This window comes from Mirounga leonina, unplaced genomic scaffold (genome assembly GCF_011800145.1).
Source record: "Mirounga leonina isolate KUSES-001 unplaced genomic scaffold, KU_Mleo_1.0 Mir_178, whole genome shotgun sequence".
In the NCBI taxonomy this organism is placed as follows: domain Eukaryota; kingdom Metazoa; phylum Chordata; class Mammalia; order Carnivora; family Phocidae; genus Mirounga; species Mirounga leonina.
In genome coordinates, this window is record NW_023270464.1 from 17,141,707 (window position 1) to 17,154,358 (window position 12,652).

At 39.2% G+C, this 12,652-nt stretch overlaps 1 protein-coding gene across 4 annotated transcripts in view; it reads right to left on the reverse strand.

Annotated features, from left to right (window-relative positions):
• Positions 1 to 12,652, reverse strand: part of CHD2 (chromodomain helicase DNA binding protein 2) — a 119,190-nt gene that overhangs the window by 51,565 nt on the left and 54,973 nt on the right. For all 4 annotated transcript variants that reach the window (XM_035024060.1, XM_035024059.1, XM_035024061.1 and 1 more), the window contains 3 exons: positions 4,600 to 4,788; positions 1,069 to 1,231; positions 604 to 756 (listed from right to left, as the gene is read on the reverse strand). In XM_035024060.1, the coding sequence (XP_034879951.1) occupies positions 604 to 756; positions 1,069 to 1,231; positions 4,600 to 4,788 (505 nt within the window). The remainder of the gene's footprint in view (positions 1 to 603; positions 757 to 1,068; positions 1,232 to 4,599; positions 4,789 to 12,652) is intronic.

The following is a 12,652-nucleotide window of genomic DNA, read 5'->3' on the forward strand; positions in this document are numbered from 1 at the left end:
GTCTAACACCCAGAAAAAAATACTGTGTTGAAGAAACTCATTTCCCCCTTATCTTTTCTTCTTATCTTGTAGGCAACAACTGAGTGAAGATGAAAATCCCCAGTAACAAACCTACAGAGAAGAGGGGGCCACCACCACCTGCTTCAGGGACCAGCAAGCCTTCACGTGCACGGCTCTGCTGAGTTCCCAGCCTCACAGCCAGGGTCAGCTATCCCCTGGCGTGAACGCACAGAACTATCGCCTCTCTTTCTTCCTAGGATTTGGGCTTCTGGAATTAGGTCCACACCTCCTTCCTCTCTACTCTTACCCCAGAGTTGGAGCTGGAAGACATCATCTAACACCCTTTCTCTTGTCTGCTTTTCCTCTATTACCCATCTCCTTACTGCCCCCCAACCCGAAAAACAGAATGACCTCCCATGACCACTTTCATTATAGGGTAGCTTAAAGGTATGGAAGTAAACATAAAGACCCTCCTGGAACCTTCGTCTCAATTTGTTTCCAACTAGAAAATCTGTCTCCTAATATTAGGATAATTTAGCAAGCAAAGCATACAACCTGGTGGGAGGGAAGCAGAGAGGGACTCCAATCGCTGAGCATCCTTACCTGGAAAGGATAGTGCTTGATCGTCAGGTACTCAGCCAGGATGTCCAACATTCTGACCATCTGGGAGAAGATAAGGACTCTGTTGCCCCTTTCTCGAAGTCTCGTCAACAGTTTATCTAATAGAATCAGCTTCCCACTGCTCCTGATCAGGGACTAGAGATTGAAAAGACATTCCAATCATCACACTCAAACCCATACTTCAATCTGCCCTTAAATGCTAAGAGTTCCTAGCTTGACAATCTTCCTTCAGCTTGGTGAAGCCGCCTGCAGTCCGGCTGACAATTCCTGAAATGCTCTTTACCTCGCATCTGTGACATCAGACTTCCCGTATTTTTCCTAGTGAACTACCCTCACCAATTTTCAAAGCTTCTTCTGATGCTCTTTGAAGAGTCATCAGAGGAGGAAAGAGCTTCTACCGACACTGGAGGATTTGAGAACGTAATTATAAACAAGGTGGCCACGTACCAGGAGAACCTCCTGCCCATTCTCTCGCTCATTCTCCTCGGGGGGTTTGATCAGGTAGCAGTGGTTACAGCACTTTTTCAACTCCATCACAATATTCAGGAAACCAGACGTGCTGCCTCTTGTCCCTTTGGCAAGAGCCTTGTAATTCCTGGTCAGGATCCATCTGCAAATCAAAATAATGATGTTCTTCAATTAGAAGAAACAGAGAATCAGAACCTCAGAAGACTGTGAGAGAGAGCAGCGCTACTGGAAGCACAAAAACAAGAACATAAAAGACATGAGACCGTTGAGAAGGCATGGAGGGATGTGGTATTCTGCACCTCCTGCCACCTGTCTGGGTCTGCTCACATCTTTGGTCTGATTCAGAATGTTAACCACCGGGTAAACACTGCTCTACTGGGCATTTCGACCTGAGCACAGAAAACTGAAAGGAAATAACAACAGTGAAACACATATATACACACACACGCACGCGTGTCAAATAAGGACGGTTACTGAAGCACTCTTTCTCACAACATACAAACGGAAGAAAGCGATCTAACAGGAGGAGACTAGTTAAATTAGGATTACGATCAGATGGAAGCTATGTACCCATTTACAAATTGTTGTGAAAGGGCATTTTACACGATAAAATGCTCCTGGTAGCTGTGTTTTATATCCAAATTTTAAAAAAGGGAAGGAGACATATATATGTATATCCACAGGTAAGCTTTAACCATACACTATAAAATATTAAAAGTACTTTTCTCTCTCTTTTTTTTAAAGATTTTATTTATTTGACAGAGACAGACACAGCGAGAGAGGGAACACAAGCAGGGGGAGTGGGAGAGGGAGAAGCAGGACGCTTAACGACTGAGCCACCCAGGCGCCCCTAAAAGTACTTTTTTTCCTGAGCAATGAAATTTCTTTACACTGTTAGCAATCCCACTTTCAGGACTCTACCTCAAAGTAGAATGCTCAAGGATTTTCACTGAAGCCCTATTTCTAAGAAGAGTAAAGTAAAATTGTGAAACAATCTAAATGTCCACCACTAGGGGGCTGCGCTGAATAAACTATGCTACAGATCCACAATGGAATACTACACAGTTGTAAAAACAAATGAGGAATAGCTTTATAATCTACTGTGGAGTGTTTTTCAATCATTAAGTCAAAAATGTAAGGTACAGAAAAATGTATACGGTATGCTGTCGATGTAGGAAGGAGGGAGACAGCAAAAAAAGTTAAAATGCATTTGCTTGTGTTTTAAAAATTAAAAAATACAGGAAAGGTAGACATTAAGAATTTTAAAACTCGTAATTATTATTACCTCGGGTAAAGAGGGACTAGAATGAAGGGGACAAGGAAATAAGCTAGGTATCTTTGAACACAGCAGGCTCTGTAGCTTTGCCTTTGGAACTCTACAAATATTACAAATAATTATGAAGCAAAATTAAGCAAAGCCAACTTTAAAAAAAAAAAAAAACTAAATGAAATAAATAACCCATTGTATCTAGCTGGCAGCCTAACCATAAGTAAGAAAAACTATCTCAAAATACTTTAAGACTCATCCATTTCTAATGGAATATACCTTTAAAAACAAAAAAATACCATTAAAAATTTTTGCCCTTCCTCTGTTTTTGTTATTCACATTGCTGATGGTAATCCAGGCACTATTACTACTAAGACTGTGTGTGTGGTGTTAAACAAGTTGGTGCCGTTAAGAAGTGGAATTTCTGGTATGGGTATAAGACCATTAAGGTCAAATAAAATCTCTCAGTTAAAAAAATCATGATGTATTTCTTATCTTTAAAAACAAATTTCCTAAAACAAATAAAAATAAAAACAAACAAATTTCCTAATTCTGTCCACTGAAAAAGCCTGTCAACGACGTCCAGTGCGGCTGCAGTCACAGCTCCCGTGCCCATTCTGAGGTCTCCAAATGCCACTTTCCAATAAAACAGTACACAGAGCTTGTTGGATATATGGCTGACTCCCGCTGTGGAGCAGGAAACAAGATGAATGTGAACATTTTATTCCAGAAAGCAAAAAGCGCTGAGCTACAACTAGGATTATGTCAAAAGGACTCCAAACTAACTTGACTGAGCTCCTCCTGGCTAAAAATGGAGCCATGAGACCAGGAGTATAAAAGAATAACTGTCACAGAATAAAACATGAATATGCTTATCGATGAATTTAAAATCATACCAAAACAAATCTCACTGGTCAAAACCTTTGAAGAAGGGTCAATATAACCTATTATTTCTTTTAAAGATGTAAAAACGCCAACACGAATGGACCTTAAGCATATTATGCTAAGTGAGATAAGTCAGACAGAGAAAAACAAGTACCGTATAATGTCGTTAATATGCGGAATCCGAAAAAGCCAAACTCAGAAAAACAGAATGTAAAATAGTGGTTACCTAGAAATGGGGGAATGGGACAGATGTTGTTTAAGGGTACGAACCTGCAATTAGTAAATAATCCCTAGAGATCTAATGCACAGCATAGTGAATACAGATAACAGTATCTGCTAAGAGATGGAACTCAAACGTTCCAACCATTAAAAAGAAAGGGTCATTATGTCATGTGATAGAGGTGCTTAACTATCGCTACAATGGCAACCATCTCATTACATATAAATGTATCAAAGTAACGTGTTGTACATCTTAAATTTACACATTATATGTCAAATATATTTCAGTTTAAAAAATAATAGAGGCAGGGCGCCTGGGTAGCTCAGTCTGTTAAGCGTCTGCCTACAGCTCAGTCATGATCCCGGGGTCCTGGGATCAAGTGCTGCATTGGGCTCCTTGCTCAGCAGGGAGCCTGCTTCTCCCTCTGCCTGCCGCTCGTGCTCTCTCTCTCACACAAATAAACAAATAGAATCTAAAAAAAAAAGAAAGAAGAGAAAAAAAACGAAAGCACATTCTATACCACCCCCTGTCCCAAACCCAGCTTTCTGCCTATCATAACCTAACCAAGCCCACAACCTGCCCAGGCCACGTGGAGTGCCAAAAAGGAGAGCGTCTCGCCCTTGTAGCACAGAGCTGAGCACTTTTCCTTCTCAATTCCCACAGTGCCCTGCATATGCCTTGGTTATTAAACAACACTGTACTGACCCCTTGTCTCTACTCTGTCTTCCCTCTTAAGCAACACTTCTGGCAAGAACACATTCCACTCATCTTCATACTCCCAGTATGTAGCAGGATGCCTACCACACTGCAGAATCTTAATACATGATTCAGTGAATAGCAGAGAAGAAACAGATGAATGAGTGAAATATGCCTGTTTGTTGGAGGGGGATTAGCACTAACTAACATTACTTCAGACCACCTACAGAATGAAAAGTGCTAAAGTGCTCTGCAAATTCTCACCCAAATAAAAGAGCAAGAACAATAAAACTTCCTCTTTCTAACCATGAATATACTGCTACTCACATCTGTGTTGAGGCATCACTGAAAAAAGCAGTTTGTCAACTGTGTACCTCATGGCTTCCTTGCTAATCCTAACAGATGCTAATCCTACTGTGGCGCGACCCAGCCCGTAGCTTACTTGTAATACTGCTTCTGCAGAGCCGACATCTCCACCCTGAGGATCTGTTCCACTTTGGCAGGAAGGGATTTCTCCACGTCCTTTTTAACCCTCCGGAGGAGGAAGGGCTCCAGCACCTTATGAAGACTCTGGTAGCCATTCTCCCTCCCTTTCCCGTGGTCCTCTTCAAAATCTTCCCAGAATTCAAACCTGGAAATAAAACAAAACAGCATTTGTTACAGAAGCAACCAGGAAGGGAGAAAAAAAGCATTTTCAAACTAAAATTTCAATGAACTAAATGGAAAAAAACAAATCTGAGGGGGGAAAAAAAAGTCTCTTCCCTATAAGGAAACGTAAATTTTACCAGTCGCTAGCTCATGGACACAAGAGAGGGGAAAACAAAAAGGGAAGGGAAAACCAACTGACTCAATCCCATCTGTCTACAATGTGATAACATTAGGTTTCCAATGCTCAGACTGGGTCTAGAGTTCACGAGCATTTCAGTATAATATGCAATGAGTATATAAGCATAGATAAGTTATTGTCATGAAACATTCTGCAGAAAAATTAATAAGCTATCTTTAATAAGCTGCAATTTCTTGGGAAAACAAATTCAGAGGTAAGAGAATAACTAGTGGCAATATTACAGCTGTCACCGCGTAAAGGTGAAAGTTTGTTACACAATTTCCATCAATAATCTTCGCTGTTCCCAGATGAAGAAATGGATTATAATGACCATCAACAAGACTATGGCCCCCAAATAAAAACAGCAATACAAGTGATACCTATTTAACAGTATTGGAACTTGGGGACATAAATTTTACTAATAAATTTAAAAACCTGTCACCGTAGTAATTCTGCCTCAATTCTACAGATAAAAGTTATTCTCATGTTTAAATCTTAATTCAATCATCTCTGACTCACTAAAAGACCTATGGCAGAAGTCCAGAATAGGTCACTGTGAACAGATTTCTTTCAAAAAACAAAAAAAAAATTGAAGGAAACTTCTTCTATGAGGACTGAAAAAACTGTGCATTGTCCTGCCACTAAAAGGCCGGGGAAGCACCTGGAGAACCAGCTGGACCCTGTGTGCAGACTGATGCTCAGCTGGGGAGAGCAGGCCGAGGAAGGAGGTGAGAACCGTAAGCTTCCCGGCCTGCTCTCTGACAACCAGGCGGCCCTCCTGTGCTGAGACCAGTCATGCCCCAGAAGACAGAACACTACCCAGAGTCTGGAAGATGCAAGAGCATCTGCCCTCTGCGTCGCGACGGCAAGTCAGAGCACAGATGCCAGCACCCCACAGAGCACCACAGCGTCAACAGCGTCTGCTGCTGTTTCTGCACGGACGATGGCCACTCATGTCATCACGTACTGGGAGGTGGATCAACACCTGAGCCTCAGTAACACCCGGTAAACACATGAAACAGCCACCTTTGGAGAAGCAGACAAAAAGACCCCTGGAGTAGAAATCTAAAAACATCACTAACACTTACAAACTGATAAACCTGAGTGTATTCTGTCACACTGCTATGCAAATACTCCAGGAACAAAACTAAACGAGGAATTAAAACTAGTAAGCGGATTAAAAGGAACTAGGCCAACTGGACTATCTCAGTGCTAGGGGATGGCACGTCACCCACAAAACGTATAAAGCAACTGGAAGCCAGGGACTATCACTGAATTAGGCTATTCTCTGAAAAGCTGGGTGACAATTTCAAGATAATATTTTAATTCACATAATACTCGCTATCGTGAAGTAAAACTGTATTAGTCTAAAAACTTCAATATAAACCTTATTTACAAGATATACTTCCCCTACTGTTTTAGGCAACAAGTATTTTCACCTGCCTAGTGTACTCTGACCAAATTAAAAGTTAACTTGACACAGTATTTCTTTATATACACGCTGAATGGTCTATGCATTGTCTATGACTTCTTTCCCTCTAAACAGCAGAGATGAGTCGCTGTAACAGAGACCATAACACCTATAAGCTAGAAATGTTTCTTATCAGGTCCTTTAAGAAAAAGTTTGCTGTTCCCTGCAATAGAAAACTATCAACTTATAAGAATAAAAAAAAAAAAAATTAAAAAAAAAAAAACTATCAACTTAAAATACTACATACATAAAAGATAGAGGGTTACAATGATGAATTTAATAATGACATCATGCCACAGCCTAGAGATTATTTTAGATCTATCCCTGTTATTAACTTGCGAACATAAAATGTGACTCTTACGAAAGCACAAATAATTTTGATTACTTAAATTTTCCAGACTTTGGGATTTTAGAAAATAGAAGTTCACTCTACTGAAAAACAACAAAGAATAAAATTAAATCAAAGCAGTGAAACGGTATGCTAGAAGTCATGTGATTAATACGTGAAGGAAAAGGTGCAAAAAAAATTCAGACTGGCCTAGACAGCAGAAGCAAAAGTAAAACAAAACAAACAAAAAAACCCCATACATTTCTTATACTAAGAGCTTACATCTCTGAAATATGCTCTATCGAGTTATTTTGTGGAGTGGGTATGCAGTATACTTTGCAAGTGATTATAAACAGGCTTGCCTTATCTTTTTCTACCTTTAATACCAAGCCCCATGCTTTGCAAAACAGTACAAACAAAATAATTGATTGGCACATATTTATAATAAGGGTAAGTGATCAGATTTATAAAAAGGGTGGTTGTGTGGTCAGAGCCACCATGCAGGAAAGAAAGTAACATTTCAGTAGGTTAAAAAGAAGACTAACTTCTGGATTTAAAAACCAATGGCCTGTCACAGTCGAGGAGGTAAAGGTTCAAAAGTTATCTGACCAAACTTAATTCCTTTCTATACACTAATATTTCTCCAATGGATCATTTCTTTGAAAGGACTAAGTGGTTCCGTAGAGCCACCTGGAACCTAAGGAACTACCACTAAGGATGGGGAAAATACTGCACAGGATTTTGGTCCCCTGCAAAGCAAGCTCAGGCAGAAACAAAGGTAAACCTTAACTCCTTGACTAATGGAATTATATACATCTTTGTGGCAAACAATCTTTTTAAAAATGTTTGAAAATGATAGTATTTTTTTAAAGATTTTATTTGAGAGAGAGAGTACGAGCACAAGCGGGGGGGGAGGGGCAGAAGGAGAGGGAGAAGCAAGACTCCCCACTGAGCAGGGAGCCCAACACAGGGCTCAATCCCAGGACCTGGGATCATGACCTTAGCTGAAGGCAGACACTTAACGCTTAGCCGAAGGCAGAGTCACCCAGGTGCCCCGAAAATGATAATATATTTTTTTTAAAAGATTTTATTTATTTATTTGACAGAGAGAGACAGCGAGAGAGGGAACACAAGCAGAGGGAGTGGGAGAAGGAGAAGCAGGCTCCCACGGAGCAGGGAGCCCGATGCGGGGCTCAATCCCAGGACCCCGGGACCATGACCTGAGCCGAAGGCAGATGCTTAACGACTGAGACACCCAAGCACCCCGATAATATTTTAAAAACAAAGTTTTCAAAGAGAAAAAGCTCTCTTAAACACACACACACACAACTGCATCTCTAACTCCATCATTCCAAAAGTAATTCAACTGGCCACAAGGAACATTTTAGAAGAACTATTAGAATGATAATCTCTACTAGGAATGCCACAGTTGCTAAACAGCAGCAAAAAAATTAATTATGAACAATTAGGAGCCAAAATCTCTACCACCCAATTCAGTAGTCAAGTACAAAAGGGCAAATCTAGCTAACCGTTCATTGGTGAAAACTACGCACCATTCTTTTTTGAGGTGACAAGCACAGATGTCCCCATGGTGCCTCAAGACTCCTACCATGGAGAATGCTTTTACCTCATCTCAATGGTGCTATGAAGGATATACTTTTTCTCTTAGAATCTAAAACTCAAAGGACATTTACCTTGGTCACAGAAGACCTCAAACTAACCTCCGTCCCACCAACTTATTAATTGTCTGATATGGGACACACTTCATCATCTAAGTCAACATTCTGAAGCTAAACTGTTCCAGTGTATCAAAAAGATCCTACACGAAAAGTTTAAAGTAATAGTTTAAAGTAATACACATGAAAATTCTCTATTTCAGAAAACAAAGATTAACAATAAATAATAGATAATCTCGACTATTCCTGAACTTTTATACATTATCTGTTTTATAGCACCTGTACCTTTGAGAAGCACGCTTTATAAAAACATGGCCCTCTGCTAATACCTGACGAATAGGGTACTCAAGAATGTTTAAAAAAAGAAAAGGGCATGGTGAGTGGGGGGATGGGGTAATCGGGTGATGGGCATTAAGGAGTGCAATTGAAGTAATGAGCACTGGGTGTTGTATGCAACTGATGAATCACTAAACTCTCTCTCTGAAACTTAAAACTTAAGTTAAAAAAAAACTTAAAAAAAAAAAAAGAAGAAGAAGAAAAGGGCAACTGCCTCCATCCTCAGGCCACTATTGAGTCAGAGTTCTGTGGAAGGGACAGAGGACCCAGGTGAGAAGCAACAGGACAGACAAGAGAGCAGCAATGAGATGGGTGAAACATGACAGGAAAAGGAACCTTCTATAGAACACAGTGTTTCTCGACTGGTGGTGATTCTGCCTCCTTGTGGGACACTGGGAATGCCTGGAGACATTTTCGGTTCTCAAAACTGAGAAAGGGGGCAGCTACTGGCACATGGTGGGTAGTGGCCAGGGATGCTGCTAAACATCCTCTAATACAAAGGACAGCCCTGACAAAAAGAATTACCCAGCCCAGAATGTTAACAGTACTGAGACTGAGAAACCCTGCTCTGAGAGAAGGCAGAGGAAGGAGGGGTGTCGAGGGGGCTCCACTCCCAGAAGCACACCCCATCATGAGGATGCCTGCAAACACAGGAAGTACTGACAGCTGTAGTGAGGGCGGCACAGAGTGGTCAAATTTCTTTACTCATCTGAAGAGTCTTAAAACTCTCTTGAAAAATAAAAGTGAAAAAAGGACAGCCACAGACAAATGAAAACACAGAATTCGTTGCTAGTAGGTCTGCATTACAAGAAATAGTAATCTGTTACATTTTACCAGAGGTAGGTCAGCATTAATCTGAAGAAGAATGTGATGAGATGCATACTAAAAACTCTAGCAAACAGTAAGAAAATAACTTTTACAAAAATCAATTAACAGAAGAAGTAAAATGGCACATTAGAAAATAATTGTTCAAACAAAAAGGCAGTAAAGGAGGAGTAGAAACAAAAAAGACAGACATATGGGGGAAAAAAACAAAATAGCAGACATAAATCCAACCATAGCAATAATTACATTAAATGTGAATGAACTAAACCCTTTAATGAAAAGGCAGAGATTGTCAGACAAGATCCAACTATATGCTGTCTAAAAGAGACACATTTTAGACTCATAAAAAAAAGTTAAAAGTAAAGTGATGGAAAACAATATACCATGCAGTTACCAAAAGAGAGCTAAAGAGGTGTCATATCACACAAAATAGATCTAAGGAACAAGAAATATTACTAGAGATAAAGAGGGACATTTCATGATAAAAAGATCAATATATCAGGAACACAGAACAATTATGAATGTGCACAAACCTAACACCAAAACCCCTCAAAATACATGAAGGAAAATCTCACAGAACCAAAAGAAGTACATCATTCAACAACCACAGTTAATTATTGAAATGTTTCACTGTCAATAACAGAATTAGACATGAAGTCAGCAAAGGTATGTAAGACTTGAATAAGACTATTTATTAACTAAGTTGATGTAATGGACAGAACTCTACCCTATGAAAGCAAAGTATTGTTCTTTTCAAGTGCACAAAGAACATTCTCCAAAATAGAAAATATACTAGACCATGTAACAAGTAACAGTAAATTCATTTAAAACATGTTCTCTAAGACAAAATTAAATTATGAATCATTCAGGAAATACCTAGATATTTCAAATTAGCCAACACACTTAAAACAAAACCCATGCACCAAATAAGGAATCACAAGAGAAATCAGAAAACAGGTGAAACTGAATGAAAGCCAAAACACATGGTATCAACATTCGCTGTAGAGGGAACCTATCCTTTTAAACACCCATATCGGGAAAAGGAAGAAAGGCCTTAAATCAGTAATCTAAGCTTCCACCTTAAGAGAAAATGAGAAAATTAAATAAAAGGCAATAATAAAGATGAGAACAGAAATATGTAAAAGAGAAAACAAAAAAAGTCAAAAGTTGGTTTCTTTTGAAAACATCCCCCAAATTGTTAAACCTTTAGCTGAAACGACCATGAAAAAAAGACAAGACACAAATTACCACAATCAAAAATTACTGAGATCACAATTTATCCTTCAAAAAGTAAAAGGATCATGAGGAAACACTGTAACATTATGCCAACAAATCGGACAACTTATAAATGAAGAAGAAACAGAAAACCTGAATAGATCTGTAACTAGAAACTGAATTAAGTCATTAAAAATTTTCCCACATAGGGACACCTGGGTGGCTCAGTCGGTTGAATGTCTGCCTTCAGCTCAGGTCATGATCCCAGGGTCCCGCATCAGGCTCCTTGCTCAGCAGGGAGCCTGCTTCTCCCTCTGCCTGCTCTGCCTGCCACTCCCCCTGCTTGTGTGCTCTGACAAATAAATAAAATCTTAAAAAAAAATTTTTTTTAATTTTCCCACATAGAGGGCGCCTGGGTGGCTCAGTTGGTTGGGCGACTGCCTTCAGCTCAGGTCATGATCCTGGAGTCCCGGGTCGAGTCCCGCATCGGGCTCCCTGCTCAGCAGTGAGTCTGCTTCTTCCTCTGACCCTCTTCCCTCTCGTGCTCTCTATCTCTCATTCTCTCTCTCAAATAAATAAAATCTTTAAAAAAAAAAAAAAATTTCCCACATAGAAAAGCTAGGGCCCACCCACATGGCTACACTGGTGAATCCTATCAAATATTTTAAAAAAGAAGTAACACCAATCCTAATAAATTCTTTCAGAAAATAAAGGAAGAAAGAACATTTTCCATTTCATTCTATTATCCTGATACCAAAGCCAGGCAGACATCACACACACACACTCGAGCACACGCACACTTGCATAGAACTAGAGACTAAAATCCCTCAAAAACAAAGATGCAAAAGTCTTTTAACAAAATATTAGCAAAATGAATCCAGAAACACAAAAAGGATGTAACATCAAGACTAAGTCAGATTTATCACAGGAATGCAAGACTGTCTTAACGTGTATAAAGTAAGTATTGGTAGAATAAAGAACAAAAACCATAGTCATCTCAATAGATCCTGGGGGGAGGGGGGGACGATGACATGAGACAAAAATCTAACACTCATTCATTATAAAAACTAGGAATAGAAGAAAACTTCCTCAACCCATTAAAGGGTATTTACAAAAATTCTATAGCTAACATCCTGTTCCCAATTCTTATTCAACATGGACATTCCGAAGAATACCACAGGGCAGGAAGAGGCATCCATCCACATTGTAAAAGTAGAACTTCTTTTACTTGGAGAGGTGATCCTATACCTAGAAAACACTAATAAAGAAAGAACAACAACAAAAACAGTGGAAATAATTTTTGCAAGCTCCTAAGGTACAAGATTGCTATAAAAAACTCACTCTATTACAATCTGAAAATTAGATTAAAAAATCAAAATAAGTATGAATAAATTTAACAAAAGAAGTATAAGCCTAATAACATTGAAAACTACTAAACACTGTTGAGAAAAATTACAGAAGATCTAAATAGAGGAAACTTTCTATGATGATAACTTAGAAGGCTCAATATTGTTAAGATGATAACTCTAAATTGATACCTACATTCAACACAATGCCTATCAAAATTCTTGCAGAATTTTTTTCCTTTCAGAAATTAACAAGCTGATCCTAAAATGCCTATGGGAATACAAGGAACTAGAATAGCCAAAGTAATTTTGATAAAAGAACAAACTGAATTTGTATTTCACCATTTTAAAAATCAGTATAAAGCCACAGTGATCAAGACAGTGTGGCATCATTGTTAAGGGCAGAAATACGTTATCAACAGATTAAAACTGAGAATCCAGAAACAGAACCTTACATTCATGATCTCATCTG